This window comes from Oncorhynchus tshawytscha, linkage group LG31 (assembly GCF_018296145.1).
Source record: "Oncorhynchus tshawytscha isolate Ot180627B linkage group LG31, Otsh_v2.0, whole genome shotgun sequence".
NCBI lineage: Eukaryota > Metazoa > Chordata > Actinopteri > Salmoniformes > Salmonidae > Oncorhynchus > Oncorhynchus tshawytscha.
Window position 1 is genome coordinate 7,501 of NC_056459.1, and position 27,216 is coordinate 34,716.

Sequence of the window (27,216 nt, forward strand, 5' to 3'; positions counted from 1 at the left end):
CTCCCTTCTCTCTCTCCCTTCTCTCTCTCTCCCTCTCTCTCTCCCTTCCCTCTCTCTCCTTCTCTCTCCCTTCTCTCCTCTCTCTCTCTCCTTCTCTCTCCCTTCTCTCTCTCTTTCTCCCATCCCTCTCTTTCTTCTCTCCCTTCTCTCTCCCCCTCCCTCTCCCTTCCCTCTCTCTCCCTTCCCTCTCTCTCCTTCCCTCCCTCTCTCTCCCTTCCCTCCCTCTCCCTCCCCCTCCCTCTCCCTTCCCTCTCTCTCCCTTCCCTCTCTCTCTTTCTCCCATCCCTCTCTCTCTTTCTCCCCTCCCTCTCTTTCTCCCTCCCTCTCTTTCTCCCTTCTCTCTCTCTCTTTCCCTCCCTCTCCTTCCCTCTCTCTCCCTTCCCTCCCTCTCCCTTCCCTCTCTCTCCTTCCCTCCCTCTCCCTTCCCTCTCTCTCCCTTCCCTCCCTCTCCCTTCCCTCCCTCTCCTTCCCTCTCTCTCCCTTCCCTCTCTCTCCCTTCCCTCTCTCTCCTTCCCTCTCTCTCCCTTCCCTCTCCCGCTCTCCTTCCCTCTCTCTCGCTCTCCCTTCCCTCTCTAGCTCTCCCTTCCCTCTCTCGCTCTCCCTTCCCTCTCTCGCTCTCCCTTCCCTCTCTAGAAACTCTCCTTCCCTCTCTCGCTCCCTTCTCTCTCTCGCTCCCTTCTCTCTCTCGCTCCCTTCTCTCTCTCGCTCCCTTCCCTCTTTCTCCCTTCCCCCTCTCTTTCTCCCTCCTCTCTTTCTCCCCTCCCTCTCTCCCTTCCCTCTCTCTCTCCCATCCCTCTCTTTCTCCCATCCCTCTCTTTCTCCCCTCCCTCTCTTTCTCCCTTCTCTCTCTCTCTCTCTCCCTTCCCTCTCTCTCTTCCCCCTCTCTCTTCCCCCTCTCTCTCTTCCTCTCTCTCTCTTCCCTCTCTCTCCTTCCCTCTCTCTCCCTTCCCTCTTTCTCCCTTCCCTCTTTCTCCTTCCCTCTTTCTCCCTTCCCTCTTTCTCCCTTCCCTCTTTCTCCCTTCCCTCTTTCTCCTTCCCTCTCCCTCCCTCCCTCTCTTTCTCCCTCCCTCTCTTTCTCCCCTCCCTCTCTTTCTCCCTTCTCTCTCCCCCTCTCCCTTCCCCTCTCTCTCCCTTCCCCCTCTCTCTCCCTTCCCTCTCTCGCTCTCCTTCTCTCTCCTTCCCCCTCTCTCTCCCTTCCCTCTCTCGCTCTCCCTTCCCTCTCGCTCTCCCTTCCCTCTCTCTCCCTTCCCTCTCTCTCCCTTCCCTCTCTCGCTCTCCCTTCTCTCTCCCTTCCCTCTCTCGCTCTCCTTCCCTCTCTCCTCCCTTCTCTCTCTCGCTCCTTCCCTCTCTCTCCCTTCCCTCTTTCTCCCTTCCTCTTTCTCCCTTCCCCCTCTCTTTCTCCCCTCCCTCTCTTTCTCCTTCTCTCTTCCCTTCCCTCTCTCTCTTCCCCCTCTCTCTCTTCCCTCTCTCTCTTCCCCCTCTCTCTTCCCTCTCTCTCTCTTCCCTCTCTCTCTCTTCCCTCTTTCTCTCTTCCCTCTTTCTCCCTTCCCTCTCTCTCCCTTCCCTCTTTCTCCCTTCCCTCTTTCTCCCTTCCCTCTTTCTCCCTTCCCTCTCTCTCCCTTCCCTCCTCTCTTTCTCCCCTCCCTCTCTTTCTCCCCTCCCTCTCTTTCTCCTTCTCTCTCCCCCTCTCTCTCCCTTCCCCCTCTCTCTCCCTTCCCCCTCTCTCTCCCTTCCCTCTCTCGCTCTCCCTTCTCTCTCCTTCCCCTCTCTCTCTCCCTTCCCTCTCTCGCTCTCCCTTCCCTCTCGCTCTCCCTTCCCTCTCTCTCCCTTCCCTCTCTCTCCCTTCCCTCTCTCGCTCTCCTTCTCGCTCTCCCTTCCCTCTCTCGCTCTCCCTTCCCTCTCTCGCTCCCTTCTCTCTCTCGCTCCCTTCCCTCTCTCTCCCTTCCCTCTTTCTCCCTTCCCTCTTTCTCCCTTCCCCCTCTCTTTCTCCCCTCCCTCTCTTTCTCCCTTCTCTCTCTCCCTTCCCTCTCTCTCTTCCCCCTCTCTCTCTTCCCTCTCTCTCTCTTCCCCCTCTCTCTCCCCTCTCTCTCTCTTCCCTCTCTCTCTCTTCCCTCTCTCTCTCTTCCCTCTCTCTCCCTTCCCTCTCTCTCCTTCCCTCTTTCTCCCTTCCCTCTTTCTCCCTTCCCTCTTTCTCCCTTCCCTCTCTCTCCCTTCCCTCCCTCTCTTTCTCCCCTCCTCTCTTTCTCCCCTCCCTCTCTTTCTCCCTTCTCTCTCCCCTCTCTCTCCTTCTCCCTTCTCTCTCCCCCTCTCTCTCCCTTCCCCCTCTCTCTCCCTTCCCCCTCTCTCTCCCTTCCCTCTCTCGCTCTCCCTTCCCTCTCGCTTTCCCTCTCGCTCTCCCTTCCCTCTCTCTCCCTTCCCTCTCTCGCTCTCCCTTCCCTCTCTCGCTCTCCCTTCCCTCTCTCGCTCTCCCTTCTCTCGCTCGCTCTCTCCCTTCTCTCGCTCTCCTTCCCTCGCTCTCCCTCCCTTCTCTCTCCCTTCCCTCCCTCTCTCTCTCCTTCTCTCCCTTCCCTCTCTCTCTCCTTCCCTCTCTCTCTCCTTCCCTCTTTCTCCCTTCCCTCTTTCTCCCTTCCCTCCCCCTCTCTCCCCTTCCCTCCCCCTCTCTCTCCCTTCCCTCCCCCTCTCTCTCGCTTCCGTCCCCCTCTCTCCCCTTCCTTCCCTTCCCTTCCCTCCCTCCCTCTCTCTCTCTTCCCTTCCCTCTCCCTCTCTCCCTTCCCTCTCCCTCTCTCCCTTCCCTCTCCCTCTCTCCCTTCCCTCTCTCGCTCTCCTTCCCTCTCTCGCTCTCCCTTCCCTCTCTCGCTTTCTCCTTTTCCCTTTCTCTCGCTCTCCCTTCCCTCTCTCGCTCTCCTTCCCTCTCTCGCTCTCCTTTCCCTCTCTCGCTCTCCCTTCCCTCTCTCGCTCCCCTCCCTTCTCTCGCTCTCCCTCCTTCTTTCTCTCTCCCTCTCTCTCTCTCTCCTTCCCTCGCTCTCCCTTCTCTCTCCCCTCCCTCTCTCGCTCCCTTCTCTCTCCCCTCCCTCTCTCGCTCTCTTCTCTCTCGCTCTTCCCTTCCCTCTCTCTCTCGCTCTTCCCTTCCCTCTCTCTCCCCTCCCCTCGTGTGACTGAGAATGCCCGTGTTGAATTGACAGAGACGATACGGGCTTAGCAGACATGGAGGCCCGATTAATGACCGAGGCCCATTACGACACGTCTCGGCTCAGTTAACGTTGTGTTGGAGAAGAGTCCATTCGTGTTTGGAGATATCAAGGATACCAATTGCTGTGAGGAGAAAAAAAAACAGGGCGAGGGACAAGAAATAGAGAGAGATCCATTTCGGAGCTCTGTTGATTCAACGCAGCCGCCATTTTGTTGACAGTTCGTATTTTTGAATAAGGCTGCATCTATTTTATTTAAATATCTGCTTCCTTAAATGTTGCTATTGCATTTGTCTCTACTCCTTCGACGGAAGAGTATTCTAAGGCATGGCTGTACTAGCTGACTCGCTAGCTTGCCTGCTAAATAATATTGCATCGTTAGCCGTCATAGTTTAGCTTTAGCTACAAAGCTAGCACGAGTCGCTACGTGAAAATGACAGGTTATTTGGTTTAGTTTGTATTAGTTTATTTGTGAACAGTCTGCGTTTATTTGCATAATATCAAATGATTTAAAGCTGTCAGATGGATACATTTCCCACAAGTACGGCCACGTTGCTGGAAATGTAAGTTATCCCAGCAAGGTAGCCCAGATGATGGCTTGCTAGCGAGTACCATTGATACAATGTAACATAGGTTGTTATTGGACGACCCATATAGCTTGTTACAAAATCAAAACGGTCCTCCTATGAATTAATACATTGTAAATAGTCGCTACTGCACCGGCGATATTTTGTTGCCTCGTTCCAAAAATGGTCGTTCTAGAATTGGCAACAATGTAATAATTTACTTCCTTTTGGCGTCTTGTCTAACTTTCTATTTTCGTTATATTTCTCTCGTAAGCAATATTACCGTGTTAGGACGTCGGTTTGGGGTCACTGCTAAACAATAACGTTAACTAGAATATGAATGAGCAGTTTAGCAATAGCTGACCACTTTGCTTATTACAGCAGTACTATTATCAAGTCAAATAGTCAGTTGATGCAAATGAGTTCTAAATGGGTACATTTTTGGGACATGTCAGAATTCGTAATTGATCTCCCAAAATCGGAATGGATGTATAATTTTGAAATTTCTCTAATCTTTGCGGTTTTGGCAAATCAGCTGTGGGGCATATACTGTGGCGACCATGTTGATACGCACGAAGGGGGGATTTCGATCCACATAATGTGAACACATTTTTTGGACTACTACGGAGGTGAGTGGATGCATAATCTGAAAGCTATAGTACTATTGTAGCTGTTGATATTGTCAATATTTTATTATGAAATATGTATTTTGATGGATATCTCTTGTGCTCACAATGCCCTGCACCCATCATTACAATGCATGGCAATTAAACGTTCTTGCATGAGGTGATTTGATATTGTAAAGAGATGTTCTTCTCCAGTGCCAAACCAGTTTCTACATACACTACATGACCAAAAGTACATGGACACCTGTTTGTCGAACATCTCATTTGAAAATATGGAGATGGTCCCCGCTTTGTTGCTATAACATCCTTTACTCTTCTGGGAAGGCTTTCATCTAGATGTTGGGACATTGCTGCTGGGACTTGATTTTATTCAGCCACAAAAGCATTAGTGAGGTTGGGCACTGATGTTGGGCACCGATGTTGGGCGATTAGGCCTGGCTCGCAGTCGGTGTTCCAATTCATCCCAAAGGTGTTCAATGGGGTTGAGGTCAGGGCTCAAGTTCTTCCACACCGATCTTGACAAACCATTTCTGTATGGACCTTGCTTTGTGCATGGGGGCATTGTCATGCTGAAAAAGGAAGAGGCTTTCCCCCAAACTGTTACCACAGTTGGAAGCACAAAATCATCTAGAATGTCATTGTATGCTGTAGCGTTAAGATATACCTTCACTGGAACTAAGCGGCCTAGCCCTCCACCAAACTTGACATTTGGCACTATGTATTCGGGCAGGTAGCTTTCTCCTGGCATCTGCCAAACCCAGATTGGTCCATCGGACTGCCAGATGGTGAAGCGTGATTCATCACTCCAGAGAACATGTTTCCACTGCTCCAGAGTCTCAATAGCGGTAAGCTTTACACTACTCTAGCTGACGCTTGGCATTGCGTATGATGATTTTAGGCTTGTGTGCAGCTGCTCGGCCATGAAAACCCATTTCATGATGCTCCTGAAGTTTAGTTATTGTGCTGATGTTGAAACCAAGGACAGATGGTTTTTACGCACTACGTGCTTGTGTGTTCTACCACTTCGTGGCTGAGCTGTTGTTGCTCCTTGACATTTCCACTTCACAATAACAGCACTTACAGTTGACCGTGGCAGCTCTAGCAGAGCAGATATTTGACCAACTGACTGACTTGTTGGAAAGGAAGCATCTTATGATAGTGCCACGTTGAAAGTCACTGATCTCTTCAGTAAGGCTAAGGCCATTCTACTGCGAATGTTTGACTATGGAAATTGCATGGCTGTGCTCAATTTTATACACCTGTCCGCAACGGTTGTGGCTAAAATAGCCTAATCCACTCATTTGATGGGGTGTCGACATACTTTTGTGTATATGTGTATGTGTTATATATATGTGTGTGAAAACAGTGGGAATCTATTTTCTGTGGTTAAAGACAAGGTAAAAAAAATGCTTCTCTTACATCACAGGCTTGGATTAAAAGTAGAGATTTTCAAAACCTGCGACTAGTTGGTAGCCCAACGGACGGTATTTTGGTAAGTGGTAGAGTTGCCCTTTAAGTTAGGGCAATACAGCTGTTTGGGACCTGATTTATCATGGTTCTTGAGATAAATCAGAAACTGTAGCTTATTTAGTTTTGTCATGTCAATCCGTAGTTGTTGCATTTGTTGTGAGTTTAGGAAGTAAGCAGTCTAGCTACAACACAAGGGTAAAGATCGAATCACCTGCGGTTGTGGTTGAGGCTTTGGTCTCTTAACGTTATAATATATATCGTTTTTTATTTGAACCTTTTTATTAAACTAGACAAGTCAGTACAGAAAAAAAAACTTTTGTCTAATGACCGCCTACACCGGCCAAACCCGGGCGACGCTGGACCTATTGTGCGCCGCCCAATTGGACTCCCAATCACGGCCTGTTGTGATACAGCTTGGAATTGAACCAGAGTGTCTGTAGTGGCGCCTCTATCACTGAGATGCAGTGCCTTAGACTGCTGCGCCACTCGGGAGCCCCCGAGTCAGTTATAACTGATACTAATAACAGTTTGAAAAGATTTACAATAATTGAGTCAGCGGCCTATGATGGTTTCATAATGAAAACGTTTTAAGATCGGTCCTCCTATCCTGAGCATGCTATTGAGGCTGCTTTAAGTACTGCTCTATTGGGAAATCAGAAGTGAGGGACAACGTGCAAAAGTTAAACGATTATTTGATCTCCGACTTTTCCTTTTTTTGAGTTGGAATATTCCCCCACGTGACTTTACCAAACCTCTTTATGTACATATGACATTGGCTCTACATTGAAATGTAACCTAATAGAAATAAGGTGACGTTTCCTTCTGTAACCTCAGGAGTATTCTCTCTGAATGTTAATTGTATTGCTAGAGTAGTAGGCTAACACACTGTTACCCTGTCCTGAGAATAACTGTCCCACTGACTTGAGAATGACCATGAGTGTCGGGGCGGATGAGGACGCTTTAGAGCTGCTCTCCATCAGCTTTTTTGATATATTGAGATGTAGCCCTGATATGCAAGAAGAAAAAAATAGTACAATCTTTGGTCAGATTGTTTGGAAATATTGAACTAGGTAATTGGCATAGTGTTGTTCTGTTCACGCAGAACACCTTTTTAGACTGGGAGAGATGTTTTGACTCAATGTCATGCTTAACTCTAGTCTTGTGTCAGTAGCCATTTTACATCCCTACAGCCAATTACTTTTGGCATACCAGCACTCAGATCAGCGGAAGCTACACAATGAATTTGCACACACACTAACACTTTAAGCAGTGAGTTTTGAAGAACTAGGGGAATGATTGTCACATAGTGAAGCAAGGACATGGGGAAAGGAGAGAGAGAGAGAGGGAGAAGAGTGGGGGGAAAGAAATGTGTTTTCGATTAGTAGGAAACCAGTGACTAGTTTGTCCTCTGTTCCTGGAGCTTTCCAAGTGAGTGAAAGGGAGAGGGAAAGTAGAAAGAAGAGTGTGGCAGAAAGGAGGGAGGTGTGATTTGAGTGTGGTATGTGTAACGGGGGGGGGGCGGGCATGGTGGAAGTTAGAGAGGCGAAGTGGAGTGAGTAATTGAAGTAAACATGGAGAAGTGGGCTTGGGGAAGCACAGGCAAGACTCCCAAGTTCTGGCCCACAGTTGTGATTCTGCAGAAAAAGCTTGCTCCCCCAAGCCCTAGAAGCTACAAGGAAAACAATCCAGAACAAGTATTCTCTCAGGCTTCCGAACAATGTTGATTTTAGAACTCTGACTGCTTTATCGGGTGACTTGTAAAGACTTTCCTTAGGCATGCTCTGGCTCCACTAAATTAATCTGTTAGTGCTTTCTGCCACATTAGGGCAGGCACAGAGAAACCGTCAGCATGCTGCTCTCTCTCATTGGCTGCTCCAGAGTGGCTGGGAACAGCGGCTGGATCCTCTGTCCCCCAGAGGGCCCAATGTGCTGAGGTCACAGTTCTGAATCGCCTCCAAATGACTTCACCAGGAGAAAGCACCTGCTTTGGGCGAGCCCGCATTAAATCATTCAGTGGCCGTAGGGAGCCGGAGCGGACCATTTCTTTCATATGAACACGTCCGTCTTTTGAGAACACAATTAGGAACCTTGCCGCAGCACTAAGCTCGGAGCAATCTGAGAGACATTTTCACAAAAACTAATGAGAGATCCATGGGGGGTTGGTTCATTTAGCAGCTTATCACAAATCACCTGGGTAGTGGTGGTGGGGTCTGTAGCATGATGCACTAGGGTAGCCGTAATGCTCTGTAACCATATCTGAGGGTCAGAGCTCAGAGTGCTGGTCTAGGATCAGGTTCCCACTGTCGACGTATTCCTATTCGTTGTGATCTAAAAGGCATAACTGACCCTAAACCAGTTCTCTTACTCAAGACACTTGATAGTGACATTATAGACCTTGGACCTGGAGGGTTATTGGGAGTTGAAGTTCTCGGGTGGATGGATGTTATTGAGTCCTTGAGCATCAGAACTACACCTCTTGTCAAATACACACCCAGCTGTGTAAATAGGTCACAGATTGAGGGAAGCTGTAAGGACGAACACATCATAAAAAGTCGCAGAGGGAAGAAGGAAAGCTGCTAAGCAAATAGATGTTACAAATATTTCACCTCTCTCTTCTCCTCACTCATTTACTATGCTAAAGGATGCCTCGCAGTGATAAGTAAAGTCAGTGTTTTTGCTCAGTTGACTGACTAATATCAAACTTTTGTATTTTCTCTTTGCTATTCCCCACCTTGTTCTACCCCCTCACATCTCTACCTGTAATTCTCTCTACAGCTTGAAGGACGGAGAAAGAGGGCTGGGCAGCCAGGAAGGGAGAAAAGACACAGAGCAAGGATTGCTTTTTAGCTTCCCCAATATCCCACTTCACCCCTATCCCGTCTCTTCCTGGACCGCTGCCTTTTCCTAGAAAACTGTACCTGCCGTCCGAAACATCCCTCCCTAGTCATCCCTCACCCCCTAAATCTCTGATGGATCAGAGGACTCAGGGGGGGCCTGCTACTCCACCCCCCCTCTCCATCACTGCTCCCCAAGGGGAGCGAGAAAAGGCAGGAGGGGGTGGGAAGAAAGACGAGGAGGAGAAAGAGGCGTCGCAGAAAGACTCCTCTTCTGCTGCAGGTGGAGGAGGGGGCTCCGGTGACCAGCAGCAGTCACCCCAGTTCTCTGTCAAAGAGACTAGCCTCCATGAGGGTAACGTCAAACTCAAGATTGGCCTGCAGGCCAAACGCATGAAGAAGCCGCCCAAGATCCTGGAGAACTATGTGTGTCGGCCGGCTTTCAGGGCCACTGTGAGACCCAGCGGGCGCGGAGGGGGCCGCGGGAGCCGCGTAGGAGTCGGAGCAGGCGACGGGGTCAACCAGACCCAGAGCCCAACACATGGCAGGGAGAGAGAGCAGAGTCCTGGCATTAAACGACAAACCCCACTGTCTTCGTCTCCCTCTGCTGTTGCTGCCCCCACTTCTCCTCCACCTGTTTCTTCGCCTTCCACCACTTCACCCAGTCGAGTGAATGGGAGTACTCCAGCTAAACGGGTAAGCAAGGCAAGCATGTTTTAGGGTAGGACTTTGATCGAGAAACCATATCCCTGTCAAACAAGGTATCCTAACTAAAGAGGCTGTTAAGTGTTATTGAGTCTAGAGGATATTTTTCTCGAGGCAGAACTGGGAAGCAGTATTGGACAGAAAATCCCATCAATGAACTGCAAGTTACATAGGACTAAACAAAACCTGATTGGATTCCATGTCGACCGTCTAGGTAGACTTATTGACAGGGTTGTGCTTTACGCCTGCTTTATGTGGTTGTCAAATGATTCTTTCAGAGCTTCATTTTCTTCTAATAGGTTTTCTACTCTAGGTTACCAGAAAGCATTGCCTGGGTTTGGATACCTATCAAGATTACAAATGTCAAAATAGTTATTCTAGAAAATAGATTACTTTGTGGAACATGGCCATACCTTTCTAGGAGCTACCTTTCTGGTAGGCCTTATCATTCTGCAATCAATGGTTTTTATATTTTATTATTTGTATCCTCTTCACAGGGTCCTCCGAAGCTGGCCTGCAAGTCAGACAAGTCGGAGGCGAAGTCGGACGGGAAATCCGCCATCTCGACGGAGAGACCCCTGAATCTTCACCGCCCTTCTGCAGATGGCAAAACGCACCACGCCTCTGGGAAGAAGATGCCCATGCCCCAAACCAAGTCTCCGACCTCCTCCCCCTTCCCTCCTGTGCCCCCATCACAGGAACCCAGCGTGGAAGGCGTTACCAATCCCCCTGGGTACATTTACAGCAGTGCAGGTCTGGAAGAGAAGGACCGGGGCGTTCCTAGTTGGGGGGCTCCTACTGTCACTGAGAAACTAGCGCAACTCATCGCCACCTGCCCTCCCTCAAAGGCCACCAAGGTGAAACCCCCCAAAACGACTCACTCTCCCACCACCCACACCACTTCTAACTTTATGGCCCCCACCCAAAAGCAGCGAGACCGCGCTATGGTCAACAGAGCGACCTATTCTAGAGCGGTCCACCTAGCTCCACCCCCTCCTGTCTCTCGCCCTCCTGGCCGCCCCTATGGCTCCAGGAACAATAAAGACTGTGTTTCGGAGAAGTCACCCACCCCACCTGGGAAAGAGGAGGCAGATGGAGCCGGCAAGTCTAGCAGCAGTAACAACAGCAACAGCAGTCGCAGCAGCAGCCCTGTGCTAACCTACGCCTGCGGCAACAGCCGCCTGGCAACAACTTCAAAGGACAACAACAGCAATAGTAAAGGCGCGAAGCCGCCACAGTCCCGTCTCACTCACTGCCCACCACCCCACTCCGCCTCCTCCTCTTCCTCCTCCTCACCCTCTTGTTTGTCATCTTGCTCCTCATCAGAAAAGAGGACAGGGAGCCTGTCATGTCGCCAGGGCTCCCAAGCCTCTCAAGGACACCACTCCAGAGACCAAGAAAGTCCCTCCCAGGCAGAGGAGAGGGACAGCAGTGAGAGGGACAGCAGTGAGCGTGACCGGCACGACCCCAGAGACTTATCCAAATGCCCCCCACCTTCAGCATCCAGCAAGCAGGAGTCCAAGACTAAGGGGGCTAATCAGTCACTCAGAAGGGAGAGAAGCAAGAGCTTGAGCCCCAGTAAACGCAGTCCCAACCCCAGTAAATGCAGTCCCAACCCCAGTAAACGCAGTCCCAACAGGGAAAGGGACGGTCGCACCCGCTGCATCTTCAGTCCTCTGGAGACTGTAAGATGGACTGCCTCGCCGCCACAGCCTGCCGGCAACCTTTCACCCCCTCCTCTCAGAGACGAGTCCCCTGGAGAAGAGTCACCGGGCTCGCCTCCAGGGCAGGACAACAAACCCCTGAAGAAGCGGCGAGGCAGAAAGCCCCGCTGGACCAGAATAGTGAACCGGTCACAGAGGGCGGGCCAGGGCAGCCCAGTTGACCAGCGCGAAACCATTGTGCCTTTATCCTCAGGCCTTGATACTCCCCCACCTATACGCAGGCCTGTAGGACGGCCTCCTAACCCTAATAAGGTCAAGCCTTCCGCCATGTCTCAACTCTTTCCACAGCCAGCCAGGAAAAGGGGACGGCCCAAGTCTAAAATGCCCAGGCTGGACGCCCCCACTCGGGGACGTCCCCCTCACAAACTGGTCCCATCCAAGGTCTTTTCTTTACACAAGTCGAAAGAGGAGCAGGACCCCCCTGTTCTCCACCCGGAGGTGGACCTAAATCCTCCCAAACCTATGCCGAGGAAGCGGGGGCGACCCAAACGCCTGCCCCCCACCTTGCCGCAGGAGGGTCAGCCCCCCACTCTGGCACCGGAAGGGGGAGATGGGAAGCAATTCCGGACCAAGGGCAACGGGCAGCTCATCATGAAGACTATCATAGGCAAGATCAATAAGATGAAGAGTGTCAAACGCAAACGGTTCCTCAGCCAGATCCTATTGGGACCAGGGTCTGGACCAGAGCAGGAGCCCCCCAGAGGAACTGCCAGTGGGGTGGTGGGCCAGGTAGCAGCTGCAACCCAGTCTCTATCCTCCTTGGCTGCTTCTTTCGGTGGCAAACTGGGACCCCAGATCAACGTAAGCAAAAAGGGGACAGTATACATGGGGAAAAGGAGAGGGCGCAAACCTAAAGCATCAACAAGCCCCTCATTGGCAGCTTCAACACCCCCGGAGGGGCCTTTCCTGTCCCCAAACACCACATCGCCCCTCCACCACCATCAGTCCCAGTCGCAGCAGCACCATCTCCCCACTGCTGAGGTTTTCCCCTCCCCCTCGCTCTCCCTGTCCAGTGGAGGCCAGAGCCCCATCAGTGATGCCTGCTTTGTGGAGCCAGGGGCAGTGCACTTCCTGACACACCCACACTTCCACGTCCACCACTCGTTCCCCTTCCCTCCCCCGACGTTCTCAGCCCCCTCCCCTCGCACTCTGGGCTCCTCGGCTGCCGTGGCCTCCCAGAAGAAGTCGTGCCGTGGCTACCATCACCACCACCACCATTACAGGCAGCACTACCACTACCGTAAGCTATCCCCTCCCAGGCCTCTCCACCCAACATCCCCTGCACCTCTGAGTGAACTGAAGGAAGCCACCCCCTCGCCCGTCAGTGAGTCTCATAGCGAGGAGACTGTACCCAGCGACAGCGGCATAGGAACAGACAACAACAGCACTTCTGACCGGGGAGAGAAGGCCTGCGGCGTGGGGATGCCACCTGGGATGGCCAATGGGCTGCTAATGCCAGGGGTGATGGGCTCAGCTGTGGGGGTAGGAGTTGGGTTGAACCCTCATGGTGGACTAAGACACTCGTCCTCAGTGCTGCTGGAGCACCCCTCATCCTCTCCGTCACCGCTGGGGGTGAGATCCTCACCCGACCCCCGCAGGCCCCACCCGGCAGCCCCTCCCTCCGCACTAGTGGGCCACAAAGAGAAACACAAGCACAAATGCAAGCGCCGGAGCCACGGCTACCCAGGCTACGACAAGCTAAAGAGGCAGAAGCGCAAACGCAAGAAGAAGTACCTGCAGCTGCGCTCCCGGCGCCAGGACCCCGACTTCCTGGCCGAGCTGGATGAGATTGTGTTGAGGCTGAGTGAGATCCGGATAGCGCACCGCACCCCCGCTCACAGACTGGGCAGTGGGCTGGGGATGCCCCTGGGAGCTGAAGGAGCGAGCAGAGTACCAGGGTCGGGTGGCAGGGCCGCTGGGACCATGGGAGGTGCTGGTGGCCCCCCTCCGCATCACTACCTGCACAGAGACCTGCTCCCCACAATCTTCAGGATCAACTTCAGCGGCTACTACTCCCCCCACCCCTCATATCCCTGTGACTCTCTGCACTATGTCCGCAAGCCAGACCTGAAGAAGAAACGCGGGCGCCCTCCAAAGTTGCGGGAGTCATTGTCAGACGTACCTTTTGTTCACGGGCTGGGGTTCCCGCTATCTAGCGGCGGGTTCTACCACCCATCCTACAGTGTTCCCTACTCCTCTGGTCCCCTTGGTCTGGGCTACTACAGAGGATACCCCCCAGCCAGCGCCCTGTACCCCCATCACCAGAACCCCCTTTCTGCCCCATCCCACCACTCCCATCATTCCCCCTCCTTCCACCCGCCGCCTCCCCCTTCCTACGTGCACCACCACCACCCGTCACACCTCCTGCTCAACCCCTCCAAATTTCACAAAAAGAAACACAAGCTGCTGAGGCAGGAGTTCCTGGGTGGGGGCCGGTCTCCCGTGCTCTACCCTACTATGTCCTCAGAGCTGTCGTTCGGCTGGCATCACAAACACAAACACAGGCACAAACACAGAGAGCGCTGTGCCGAGGAGGACGGGGAAGAGGGAGTAGGAGGGAGCCGAGGTGGAGTGGGAATGACCGAGAGCCCGGGATCTGGAAGAGGAGAACGCGGAGCCAGCGGCGCTGGAATGGCCGAATCTCTGCAGCGCTGCCGCTTCGGAAGAGACTCCACCCCTACTACCACCAGTGCCAACAACCAGGCCACGGCCAACTCCCCTTCCTCGTCCTCCTCTTCCTCAGCCGAGAGGTACAGGCGCAAGGAGACATCCCTGTCTTGTCTTGGGCCCTCTCGCCTGACCCAGGGCAGTGCTGGGCCCCGGGGCCACCACCCCGTAGAGTCCTGGTTCAGGATGGGAAGCTCTGAGGCAGACTACGCTAAGCTCTCCCGGATCCCTGTGGGGGCCGACCAGGGTCCGTTCACAGAAGGGCAGGGAGAAGACCCGGCGGGCTGCTCAGACAGTGAGGAGGAAGACGAGGAGCCCCTCACACCCACAGATGAGATGGACCCCAACTCCCAGGACCCCCCGCACCACACCAACCTGTTCGCTACCGCCTTGACCAGCACTTTGCTGAGGGGAGTCGGAGGCAGGAAGGGAGTGGCAGCGGAGAGTGCGAACTTCTCCCGGATGGAGCTGATGCTGAAAAAGGACCACTCCACGTCAGCGGAGAGGAAAGAGTTGGGTGAGTCACTGTAACAGGGCGTTCTGTTCGAGGGATGTTAGCCTACAGTACCACTGTCTTGCTGAAATCTAGTGTGTACATCAATGTGAGGGAATCCTCAGCTGTTTTTAGGCTATTTGCTTCGATAGAAATTACTTTTTTGAGAGCGTTCAAAATCCCCGTGCTATTTATAGCTCAGACTCTGATTTCTGCACCAAAATGTATCTTTGTACTACTTCGGAATTTGACCCAAATTGAATCTGACATTGTGAAGGTTATTGAATTGTGCACCAAGTTCACTTCCAAAAATAGTTCCGCTGCTGTTGCTTCAAGAATTCAGCGGTTTCTGTTTTGATTGAATGATGTCGCTTAGCTTAATTTCTTGGCAGTAAAGTAGTGAAATTGGCCTGGTATGCATAGCCATTAGTGGCAGTATTGATTCCAGGGTTATGTGTCTGTGCAGTGACCCCTTTGCAAACCACCATATGGCATAGTGAGCACTGAACACTGTGTGTCCAAAATTTCACCCTTTTCCCTTTATAGTGCACTACTTCTGACCAGAGCCTTGGTTAAAAGTATTGTGCTATAGAATAGGGTGCAATTTGGGACATGTCCATTATCTCTGCTGAATCACAGCGTTCAATGACTCAATATACCCTTTAGAAATCCCTTGGAAGGACACAATGCCATCCCTTGTACGTGCATCTACCGTCCACCGGCCCTGACATTAGATAGCCCTAACCTGTGATTAAGGGCTTGGCAGCAAAACCCCCATAATTACATAAACGGCCCTGCTTTGTGTGTGGTTGTCATTGTAGCCTTGTAGGATGTACAGCGAGATGTTTTGTCCGTAAGAATAGTAAGAAAAGTCTTGTCGTGATAGTTGAGCTGGATGTTTTGTTACAGGCTATATATGGTAGGCTTCCTTCCCCATCAAAGTTGTCAAACTGAAAGGCTGCTTCTGTCTGTCTTAGATCTCTGTGTACACAGCTAATATAGCTGGACAGGTAAGTCTGAGTGCTTTGGGTAATGATTCTGCTTCATCAAGCTACCTTTGACCGCGAGATGGGCGTGTGTGCCTGTGTTACTGTGCATGTGTGAGGAGGCCAGGCATGCTTGGGTGGAAGGCTCCTGGTGAGGTAAGCAGGCAGCATGGTGTAGTTTGAACCCAGCCAGGGTAATCCAGGATTAGAGCTCAGGACACAGGGTCGTCCAGCGGTCAGACTGCACCACCACCATGGAGGTAGCCTAGTCGGCAGGGAGGTGGAGTGTGGAAGAACCTCGCACAGGAGTGTGAACCAGAGGAGAGAAACGTGGGGAGAAGCAGCAGAGGGGATGGGGAGCCGGTGGAGTGCCCAGGTGCTGATTGGGCAAACTGACAGTCCCCTTTTAGTGAACGGTGCTACTATGAGGAATGTGAGTGGACTAAATGCAATAAGCTGAGAAAGTCTGGCGTCATTGTTCGTTACGTGACGTTGCGTTTCAGTTTGGTGAGGTGGGCCTAGTCTATATGTCTATTTGTAATAAACTGCATTTTGGTTAGGGATTCGGCAGTGGATGTCAAGTTGATTAATTTCCTTTCAATTAAAGATTAAGCCTTGATCATTATTAGGCAGCATTGAAAGACGGAGGCTAGTTGTCGGCCTAACAGTGGAAGTAAGCTAGGACTTGGAATAAATACAAGTTCACAAGTGTCACGCTGCAGCTTATTCCTATGTTTATCATCTAATCCCCCCTCTATCTTCTCTGTCCTTGTCTGTTTATGTGCAGCCAATACATCAGGTGTCCAGACCCGAGGTGACCACTCTGCCCCTAAGGACCACCTCATGCAGCACCACAACCACCACCCTCTGTTCCACTCCCTTTCTTCCTCCTCCGCCTGCCTCTCCCACTGCGGCCACGACTCACCCTCCCAGGGCTGCTGCCTGGACAATGATGCCTCCCCGCAGCACCACTCCCACCGGGCCCAGCCCTCCAAACACAGCCTGCACCACGTCAACAAGATCCTCCGTGCCAAGAAGCTCCAGAGACAGGCGAGGACAGGCAACAACGTGGTCAAGAAGAGGGGCCCCGGGCGCCCCAGGAAGCATCCCTTGCCTTCCCCGCCCCCATCGCCGCCCCCTCCGGCTGAAGTGACCCAGACCAGGCACCGGGACCGAGGAGGAGGGTCAGGGGGAGGAGCGTGTAAAGAGGACACGGTGACAGACGCGATTGAGTCGGTGGTCCAGGGCCAGCGCAGGAAAGGCCAGAAGAGGAAACCCTGGGAGAGAGATGGGGAGGAAGAGGGGGAGGAAGGGGACGGTGAGGAGGTAGCGGAGGGCGAGAAGGTGGAGGAACGAGCGCTGGACAGGGAGGTGAACCTGGGAGGCCTGGGGATGAGGTCCAGAGCTGGAGGAGGAAGAGGCTGGCTCACCCAAGAGGAGCTGCAGCGCTTTCGCAGGTAAAACCACCACCACCGCAGACCAACACGTGATTGTAGCCTCAACAGTGAGCACTGTGATCATGATGCTTTCATAGGCAGTGCTAATCTTAGATCTTAGCAGCTGTGTGTATATATAGGAGAGTCTATCAAGCCAGTCATTACTTTAAAGTGAGTCTTGATTCTATTTCAGTGCTCTGGAGGGGAAACCAGATGGCCCCTCCTCCCCGGAACCTCCGGGCACCATCTCCATGGAACAAGCTCCACCCATGCCTATAACCAGCCTACGGGAGAAGAGGGCAGCCAGGCCTCCAAAGAAGAAGTACCAAAAAGCTGGGCTCTACTCTGATGTGTACAAGACTGCGGAGTGGGTCCCATAATTGTGCCAGACATAAAATCTGGATAACCCGTTTGCTTACCAAAGTTCAAACCAGTAATATTTAGGGCATATATGGACATCTCACTCGCTCTTATTTTTTTGTTGTCCCTGTTTCTGTTTCAGTCCTCGCAGTCAGATCCTGCAACTGAAGAAAGAGAAACTGGAGTACACACCTGGGGAACACGAGTACGGGCTTTTTCCTGCCCCCATCCATGTCGGTGAGTGTCCTTTGCACGCAAACGCACACATTTTGTCATGACATGTTACTGTGTCTTAAAATCAACTCCCTCGTTCCCCTCACGCATTCTGTTATTTTCTGTCTTCCCCCCCACCCTCTTTCAGGAAAGTACCTAAGACAGAAGCGCATTGATTTCCAGTTGCCTTACGACATCTTGTGGCTGTGGAAACATGACCAGGTGATCACTTATGTTCACTGCTAAGTGTTGTTCCTTCAGAGTCGATAAACTATAATAGGAATTTGTTCAATCTATGTAAGGGTTTGTCTCTTTTATGACGTAAGGCCTGCGACAGACTAGCGTCCTGTCCAGCAGGTGTACTTGAACATCAAGCTTTTCTCACTCTACAAAAACAGGAGATAGGCTCCTGCACTAAGGGCAGTTCTGGCTCGGACAAGGCTACTTATGATGTAATAACCTACATTTCTTGGTCGTTTTAGCTCTACGAGAAGCCTGACGTCCCCCTTTATAAAAAGATCAGATCAAGTGAGTTCACACTCTTTTCTACAGTCCAGTCAATAAAAACGTAACCAAACACAATTTCATGCTGAGCATTAAGGCAGCCATAATCTGGTCAAGCTATTGTGTGTCTGACCTTGTGTAACCTGTTTCCGTTGTAGACGTCTATGTGGATGTGAAGCCTGTCTCGGGTTATGAAGCCACCACCTGTAACTGCAGGCCTTCCGGGGAAGCCGTAGACAGAGGCTGCCTTGACGAATGCCTCAACAGGTATAAACACTGGCATTGGAGATTTAAAATAGACCCGCACACTGTCATATGCTCCCTGAAGTGCCATGCTTATCTACAAGGAAAACTCGTTCAAACCTGCATGGGTTTTCAATTTACATCAATATTCAGACACCTGCCTTGGAATAGCATCTCAAGATGTGAATTGAATTCAGAATTATTTAAAGAATCTTGGTGTCTCGTACTTAGCAGTAATACGTATTTTCTTCCACTCCCTCAGGATGAGCTTTGCCGAGTGCTCTCCCGGCACCTGTCCCTGCGGGGAGCAGTGTGACAACCAGCACATCCAGAGGCATGAGTGGGTGCAGTGCCTGGAGCGCTTCCGTGCAGAGGGCAAGGGTTGGGGCATTCGCACCAAGGAGCCCCTCCGCTCAGGCCAGTTCATCATCGAGTACCTGGGAGAGGTCGTCAGCGAGCACGAGTTCAGGTGAGATAGATTTGAATGCATGTATTGATACACTATATATACAAAAGTATGTGGACATCCCTTCAAATTAGTGGATTCCTCAATTTCAGCCACACCCGTTGCTGACGTGTATAAAATCGAGCACACATACATGCAATCTCCATAGACAAACATTGGCAGTAGAATGGCCTTACTGAGGAGCTCAGTGACTTTCCACGTGACCCTGTTATAGGATGCCAACTTTCTAACAAGTCAGTGCATACTATTTCTGCCCTGCTAGAGCTGCCCTAGTCACCTTTAAGTGCTGTTATTGTGAAGTGGAAACGTCTGGGAGCAGCAATGGCTCAGCCGCAACATGGTAGGCCACAAAAGCTCATAGAACGGGGCCGCCGAGTAGCGGAGGGCTTATAAATCGTCCTTGGTTGTAACACTCAATACCAAGTTCCAAACTGCCTCTGGAAGAAACGTCAGTCCAAGAACTGTTCATTGGGAGCTTTATGAAATGGGTTTTCATGGCCGAGCAGCCGCACACAAGCCTAAGATCACCATGCTCAATGCCAAGCATCGGCTGGAGTAGTGTAAAGCTCACCGCCATTGGACTCTGGAGCAGTGGAAAAGCATTCTCTGGAGTGATGAGTTCAATAATTACGCTTCAATAAATCTGGGTTTGGCGGATGCCAAGAGAACGCTACTTGCCCCAATGCATAGTGACAACTGTAAAGTTTGGCGGAGGATGAATAGTTGTCTGGGGCTGTTTTTCATGTTTTGGGCTAGACCCTTTAGTTCCAGTGAAGGGATATCTTAATGCTACAGCATACAATGACATTCTAGATGATCCTGTGCTTCCAACTTTGGCAACAGTTTGGGGAAGGCCCTTTCCTGTTTCAGCATGACAATGCCCCCGTGCACAAAGCGAGGTCCGTCTAGAAATGGTTCATCAAGATCGGTGTGGAAGAACTTTAGCCCTGACCTCAACCCCATCGAATGCCTTTGGGATTAATTGGATGCAGACTTCGAGCCAGGCCTAATCGCCCAACATCAGTTCCCGCCCTCACCAATGCTTTTGTGGCTGATTGGAAGCAAGTCCCCACAGCGATGTTCCAACATCTTTCCTAGAAGAGTGGAGACTTAGCAGCAAAGGGGGGATGAACTCCATATTAATGCCCATGATTTTCAAATGAGATGTTCACATACTTTTGGCCATGTAGTGTGTGTATGCATTAAGGGGCAAATCCTAACTTCCACAAGTCACATATTTGCTTTGTGCTCTATTTTTATTAACAAATGTAATGCAATGGTAAATCTAAGCGCTGGGTGTAGCTATGTTCACAACCGGTACTATGAGTGTAGTAGGTGGCGGGTCTGGGCTGGGTTTGGATAAATAAACAAGTTGTAGGTGTGTTGAGGCTTGACCCCCCCCCTCACTGACCAATCTGAACATGCACCATGGCTAAATATGTGGTTGCTTCAAGTTGTGTATTTAGGTATGCCTTAGAAATCAAACGATGTATGGGCTGCATGATGCGACTACAGGCTATTGAAGATTTGAGAAAGTGTAAAAAAAAAGAAAGCTTACTCAGCTCCTTGCCTCAAGCTGCACATGCTGTTCTCTCATCAAGTGATCATATTTTCACCCATCATACTATTCTCAATTTAATTTTGACTTTCCAAATCGAAATAAATGTTACATATTAGTAATGGCCCATTTATCAAATGGGCAAGACAAAAAGACTTCCGGGATAGTGAATGGAGGCCACTTTCCCGCTAGTATGTTTATAACTCATGTCTGGTAGTCTACTCCGGTAATTTTGCTGCGTGACAGGTGATATTCCGCCCAAACTCTGTATGCCATGGGCTCTCCAACCCTGTTCCTGCAGCTACCCAGTGCTTAATTTGGGAAACCAAGTGAAATCTGTTTGGCAACATCGATAGTAACATGTTTTAACAGTGAAACATTTCATTAAACTGTTGACAGCCCCCCTCTCTGAGCGCTGAAGAAAGGAATGAAGGAGAGAGGGGAGGAGATGGAAACTCACGGTGGTGAGATATTCTGTAGCTAAAGGTAATGTGTCTGTCTATTAATTATGAAATTACTAAGCTAGTCAAATAAAATGCACTAATTTGTAGGCTAAATCTGAATTTGTTTGATTTAGGCTAGACCATTCTGTACCAAATATCTTAAATAGGTATTTATTTGTTTTTCTGCCATGTGTAATATGCGGTAGGCTATATATCATATAATGGTACAATCATTTTAATTCAGCTATTTTTTGATGGACTTGGGCTCATATATACAGTGCGTTCGGGAGTATTCATTTTGTTACATTAGACTTATTCAAACATGTATGAAATAGTCCCCCCCCAATCAAGCTACACACAATACCCCATAATGACAAGGCAAGAATAGTTTTTTATTTATTTTAGAACATTTGATCAAATAAACTATTACATTTACATAATTATTCAGACCGTTTACTTAGTACTTTGTTGAAGCACCTTTGACGGAGATTACAGCCTCGAGTCTTCTTGGGTATGACGCTACAAGCTTGTCATACCTGTATTTGGGTAGTTTTTCACATTCTTCTCTGCAGTTCCTCTCAAGTGCTGTCGGCTTGGGTGGGGAGTGTCGCTGCACAGCTATTTTCAGGGGTCATACCCAAGTGTCATACCCAAGGAGATTCAATGCAGTAATCGCTGCCGAAGGTGCTTCAACAAAGTACTGAGTAAATGGTCTGGAATACTTACGTAAATGTGATATTTCAGTTTAGAATCGTTTATAAATTAGCAAGCATTTCTAAAAACCTGTTTGCTTTGTCATTATGGGGTATTGTGTAAGATTGAGGGGGGATATTTAAAAATACAAAATCAATTGTTTTTGTGAATAAAGCTGTAACATAACAAAATGTGGAAAAAGTCAAGGGGCCTGAATACTTTCCGAGGGGCTTTGTATATGTGCCTTCTAAACAATTCACACCCCTTGACTTCTTCCATATTTTCTTGTGTTTTTTGCCTGAATTTAAAATGGGTTAAGTAGATATTTTTTGTGTCACTGGCCTACATGCAATACCCATAATGTTACGCTTGATTAACTAAAAATGAGAAGCTGAAATGTCTTGAGTGTATAATTATTTAACCACTTTGTTATGGGAAGCCGGAATATGTTCAAGAGTAAACAGTAGTAGTAATAACTTACATAAATTGCATGGACCCCATGTGAAATAATTGTTTAACAAGATTTTAAAAAATGACAACCTCATCTTTCTACCCCACACACAATAGTGTGTGTATGTGTGTATATATATGTACACTCAGCAAAAACAGAAACATCCTCTCACTGTCAACTGTGTTTATTTTCAGTCAATTTAACATGTGTAAATATTTGTATGAACGTATGATTCAACAACTGAGACATAAACTGAACAAGTTCCACAGACATGTGACTAACAGAAATGGAATAATGTGTCCCTGAACAAAAGGGAGGTCAAAATCAAAAGTAACAGTCAGTATCTGGTGTGGCCACCAGCTGCATTAAGTACTGCAGTGCATCTCCTCCTCATGGACTGCACCAGATTTGCCAGTTCTTGCTGTGAGATGTTACCCCACTCTTCCACCAAGGCACCTGCAAGTTCCGGGATATTTCTGGGGGGAATGGCCCTAGCCCTCACCCTCTGGTCCAACAGGTCCCAGACGTGCTCAATGGGATTGAGATCCGGGCTCTTCGCTGGCCATGGCAGAACACTGACATTCCTGTCTTGCAGGAAATCACGCACAGAACAAGTAGTATGGCTGGTGGCATTGTCATGCTGGAGGGTCATGTCAGGATGAGCCTGCAGGAAGGGTACCACATGAGGGAGGAGGATGTCTTCCCTGTAAATCACAGCATGGAGATTGCCTGCAATGTCAACAAGCTCAGTCCAATGATGCTGTGACACACCGCCCCAGACCATGATGGACCCTCCACCTACAAATCGATCCCGTGTACAGGCCTCTGTGTAAAGCTCATTCCTTCTGCGCTAAATGTGAATCCGACCATCGCCCCTGGTGACACAACTGCGACTCGTCAGTGAAGATCACTTTTTGCCAGTCTTGTCTGGTCCAGCGACGGTGGGTTTGTGCCCATAGGTGACGTTGTTGACGGTGATGTCTGGGTGAGGACCTGCCTTCAACAGGCCTACAAGCCCCCAGCCCGTCTCAGGCTATTGCAGACAGTCTGATCACTGAAGGAGGGATTGTGTGTTCCTGGTGTAACTCGGGCAGTTGTTGCCATCCTGTACCTGTCCCGCAGGTGTGATGTTCAGATGTACCGATCCTGTGCAGGTGTTACACGTGGTCTGCCACTGCGAGGACGATCAACTGTCCATCCTGTCTCCCTGTAGCGCTGTCTTATGCGTCTCACAGTACGGACATTACAATTGATTGCCCTGGCCATATCTGCAATCCTCATGCCTCCTTGCAGCATAGCATGCCTAAGGCACGTTCACGCAGGTGAGCAGGGACCCTGGGCATCTTTCTTTTGGTGTTTTTCAGTAGAAAGGCCTCTTTAGTGTTTTCATAACTGTGACCTTAATTGCCTACCATCTGTAAACTGGTAGTGTCTTAATGACCGTTCCACAGGTGCATGTTCATTAATTATGGTTAATTGAACAAGCATGGGAAACAGTGTTTAAACCCTTTACAATGAAGATCTTTTAATTCGTAAAAATCCAAATAATTTATCTTTGGAAGACAGGGTTCTGAGTTTAGAAGCTGAGTTAGTGCTGAATTTAGAAGCTCAAGCATTTCGCTACACCCGCATTAACGTCTGCTAATCACGTGTATGTGACCAATAAAATTTGATTTTGATATACACATACATACCCAGGGTTGGGGAGTAACTGATTACATATAATCCGTTACATGTAAGGGATTACAAAAAATCTGTAACAATAATCCCTTACGTTACCAGCAAAAAATATTGTAATCTGATTGGATATTTTTGAAAAACTAGATTACTTTCTAAATCAGAAACGATGTTTGAGAACTCTTTGACACTTCTGGTTTTTTCAATGACATTCAAATCAGCGTTGAAGAAAGGCATACATTTAAATTTGTTGGGCGAGTCTGACCATAAATCAGACCACTATGATGACACACCAAATGTGTTTGATGGATCGCAGGAATTGGCTTTTGTAGGCTATAGTCCAAGCTTTGTCTTCCAATGGTGCGACTGCTGTCGGCATCCAAAGATTATCCACTCTGAATAAACACTTGGAGGTAAGGATGACAGCAGTGGTGTAATCTACGGCACCCGGATATCACTTATTGTTATCAACACAGCGCATTGATGTGAATCACACTGCTGCTCTCATTTACCTATTGTTGTGGATGGCTGTTCACAAATCTAAATGTGTATTTGAACCCAAGAAGTTTAAGCAGCCTTATCAATCATTGTTTTTGAAACCAGTGGACAGCCAGTGAAAAATGCTCTCTTGCTTCAGCGCATAGTTCGGATCCCAGCCTATGGAATAAAAGTGAGGCTTTTATTGCTCAATCTAATTCATGGTAAGAAAAATCCATAGGCCTAATGGACACATGTTCAAACTTACACACTTTTGATAGACGTAAAGGGGCAATCTGTAGTTTGTACATTTTTGGATTTATAAATGATATATCCATTGATTCTTAAGAATATAACTTATAAATGCCTCGAGCTTAGTTCAACTGTCACACTTCATGAGAACCCAAAATATAAGCTTGTTTCTCCAATGTTTGTAAACATTGTTAATGTGAACAAACACTGTCATGGATGGTCAGTCCTTTCATCAGTAGCTCTGTCTATTCATCTGAGAGTGGTTAAGTTTCTCCAGGCCTATCCCTCAGCTTTTTACCAAACGACAGGCGAGGCAAACATTTTATTGTTTCATTTGTGGATTTGCTCTTAAAAAAACTGCATGTTATCAAGATGTCAGTGTCACCAACAAAAAGGTTAACAATAGGCCTATAGCAAATGCAGCATATGGCATTCACATGTAATAGCACTTTTCACTAGTGCTCAAAGCATGCCAATCCATGAGCGAAACGTTTATTTTTCAAATCGAATCAATGAGCACAATCAGTTCTCCATGACAATAACATCATTAACAACAGAGTAGGGCTGGCTAATAAGCCCTTTTGTTTTGGGGTTATGCTCAGGCAAGACAATTTTGCTAATTTATACTTACATATTTCCAAGTCCTGTTCTTGACGATCAAGGGGTATAACATTTATTGGAAGGAAGGGAGTTCTGATAGACTTAGTTTTTTTTAAATGTTAAGATTTAATTAGATGATATTATACAGTAGAAAGTGATGGGTTAGAAGCCTACAGTGCTTCCTCCTTTAAAAGTTGCATCATACTGCAGAACACCCTGCGGGCTGCTGCAGCATTCTATGGCACGTTATTTAATTGTCAGCCATTCTTTACGTTAATGCAAGTTAGTGCTAGTTTGACCACCAGAGGGCAACTTTGAAGCATTTGAAAGTCTCCCATATTGGTATTACTTGTAATAACGTAGTATATGGATTTGTTTTAAAGAAATTTGGCTTAATTGGATTAATGTTATGGTGTTTCTTTTCCGAGAAAAACGAAACCCTCATGGTTTTCGTTAGGATGAAATGCAAAATATTATGCTTCACAACGTGACAATCGGGAATAGGATACAGCATAAGAGGATTCTAAATTAATATATAAGGGGCATAACATTTCCACACCCTAATTGTAGTGAAACCAATACTCATTTCGCCTATGCTAGGCCTACAGTATATCTATAAATATTTTTTTCAATGACGTCTCTCTGCCAATAATTACATTTTTAGAGGATTTGTATGATTCTAAATTAGTATCTAAGTATCCATTAGGATCTGTGAGAATATCTAAGGGGATTTTTATATAATAAGTAACAATATTTTGGAGATTTCCATTTTCATTTAACCTTGAGTGAGCGAGGAAAAATACAACTTGATGGTCGGCAGTACAGTACTGGGTTATTTAGCTAAAGAATCCCAATGTCGTGCGGGCAGGGCACGCGGGAGACCGGGGTTCAATTCCCCGACGGGGAGGAAGGTGTAGGCTGTCCTTGTAAATAAGAATTTGTTCCATGTGTGTTATTTCATAGTTGTGATGTCTTCACTATTATTCTACAATGTAGAAAATAGTAAAAATAAAGAAATCTTGGAATGAGTAGGTGTCAACTTTTGATTGGTACTTAATTAATTTGCTTAATATTATGGTGCTTCTATTCCAAGAAAAACGAAAACCCCTCTGGGTTTCCGTTAGGATGGAATTGAAAATATGGCACTGTACAACGTGACGGTCGGCAGTACAGTACTGGGCTATTTAGCTAAAGAATCCCAATGTTGTGCGGGCAGGGCACGTGGGAGACCGGGGTTCAATTCCCCGATGGGGAGGAAGGAGTAGGCTGCCCTTGTAAATAAGAATTAAAACAAATATATTTAACCAATACCCAAACTGAGTTTTGGTGAAAATAAAAATCTCATTGATTTATCAAGAACAGTCCCTATGCTTATCTCAGAGCAGCAAGAAAAAGTGCTAAAATAGTTGTAGGCTATTGCTTCTAATTTCATTATGCAACACCACTTTTAACAGCACATTACCCAACACTAGTGATACTCATGTCATTTACGGTAGACCTACAGTATATCGAAAAATGTGACTCTCCGCCAATTATTACATAGAGGATTTTAAATGAAAACCAAAAGCCACCTCATGGGTCTCCTGGTGGCGGCCGGCACGGGTATTGAACCTGCATCTGCAGCAATGCATTTTGCACTTCGGGATCCCCCATCCACTCCGGAAAGTATCAAAATACAGAGAAGTGTTGAAGGTATATTGTCCTGCTAATAGCCCGTCATGGGCTTTTATAATACTCTACATGGTGGCTAGGTCAGGATAACCAAAACATTTCTTTATTTAAGACTATCAGTAAGAATGTTGGTACTGAATTTTTTTGGATCCAAAGCCATGAATGAGTGTCACTCCGCTTTATGTAGGTGCCGGCTATATGAACGTGTCATCAACTTGATAATATATAACTGTATTTTGGAGGTTATTTCATTTTTTTAAACAATGAAATATTGTAATCTGAATAAAGGCAAACATATATTTCTGTTTTTAGAGGGAGAAAAATGCTGGGCCAATTGTGTGCCGCCCATAAAGGCCAAAATATAGCCCTGTTAATAGCCATAATGGAGCTGTACAACGTGACCGTGTGTTTGAAAGAGTATATTCCAGTAAGCAGCAACAATTGAGTTAGTAATGTAACACTTCAGAGTCCTTAAGCGTTGAATACATTGCAGGTATAGGGGATGTTCATACCTACAGTAGCTGGGCTATAAAGAGTATTGTCCTGCTAATCGGGCTACAAGTGTTTGAAAAACTGTTTGTCAAAATGCCACCACCTGTCCATCACTACTGTAAATAAAAACAAAGTGTTTTGTTTACATCTTTTTTACATTCTTTATTGTAAACACAATGTCACAAATAATTTGTGTATATACTTTTCTAATTACTTTTAGAGTTTGGGATTAATTTGATTAATGTTATGGTGTTTCTATTCCAAAGAAAATGAAAAACCTTCTGGGTTTCTGGGAACTGAAAGTACAGTACTGGGCTATTTAGCTAAAGAATCCAAATCAAATGTATTTGTCACATACACATGGTTAGCAGATGTTAATGCGAGTGTAGCAAAATGCTTGTGCTTCTAGTTCCGACAATAC

At 48.2% G+C, this 27,216-nt stretch overlaps 1 protein-coding gene across 5 annotated transcripts in view; it reads left to right on the plus strand.

Moving 5' to 3' along the window:
- Positions 1–3,116: 3,116 nt before the first annotated feature.
- Positions 3,117–27,216, plus strand: part of LOC112229989 (histone-lysine N-methyltransferase ASH1L) — a 51,061-nt gene continuing 26,961 nt past the window's right edge. The window contains exons 1-11 of one of the 5 annotated variants that reach the window (XM_024396176.2): positions 3,117–3,751; positions 4,290–4,383; positions 8,626–9,380; positions 9,887–14,297; positions 16,047–16,716; positions 16,889–17,062; positions 17,198–17,292; positions 17,417–17,490; positions 17,751–17,796; positions 17,931–18,039; positions 18,278–18,484. In XM_024396176.2, the coding sequence (XP_024251944.1) occupies positions 8,820–9,380; positions 9,887–14,297; positions 16,047–16,716; positions 16,889–17,062; positions 17,198–17,292; positions 17,417–17,490; positions 17,751–17,796; positions 17,931–18,039; positions 18,278–18,484 (6,347 nt within the window). In that variant the 5' untranslated portion in view covers positions 3,117–3,751; positions 4,290–4,383; positions 8,626–8,819. Of the gene's footprint in view, positions 4,384–5,164; positions 5,226–8,625; positions 9,381–9,886; positions 14,298–16,046; positions 16,717–16,888; positions 17,063–17,197; positions 17,293–17,416; positions 17,491–17,750; positions 17,797–17,930; positions 18,040–18,277; positions 18,485–27,216 lie in introns of those variants that run through there. The other 4 variants (XM_024396177.2, XM_024396178.2, XM_024396180.2 and 1 more) reach the window with 4 other exon arrangements.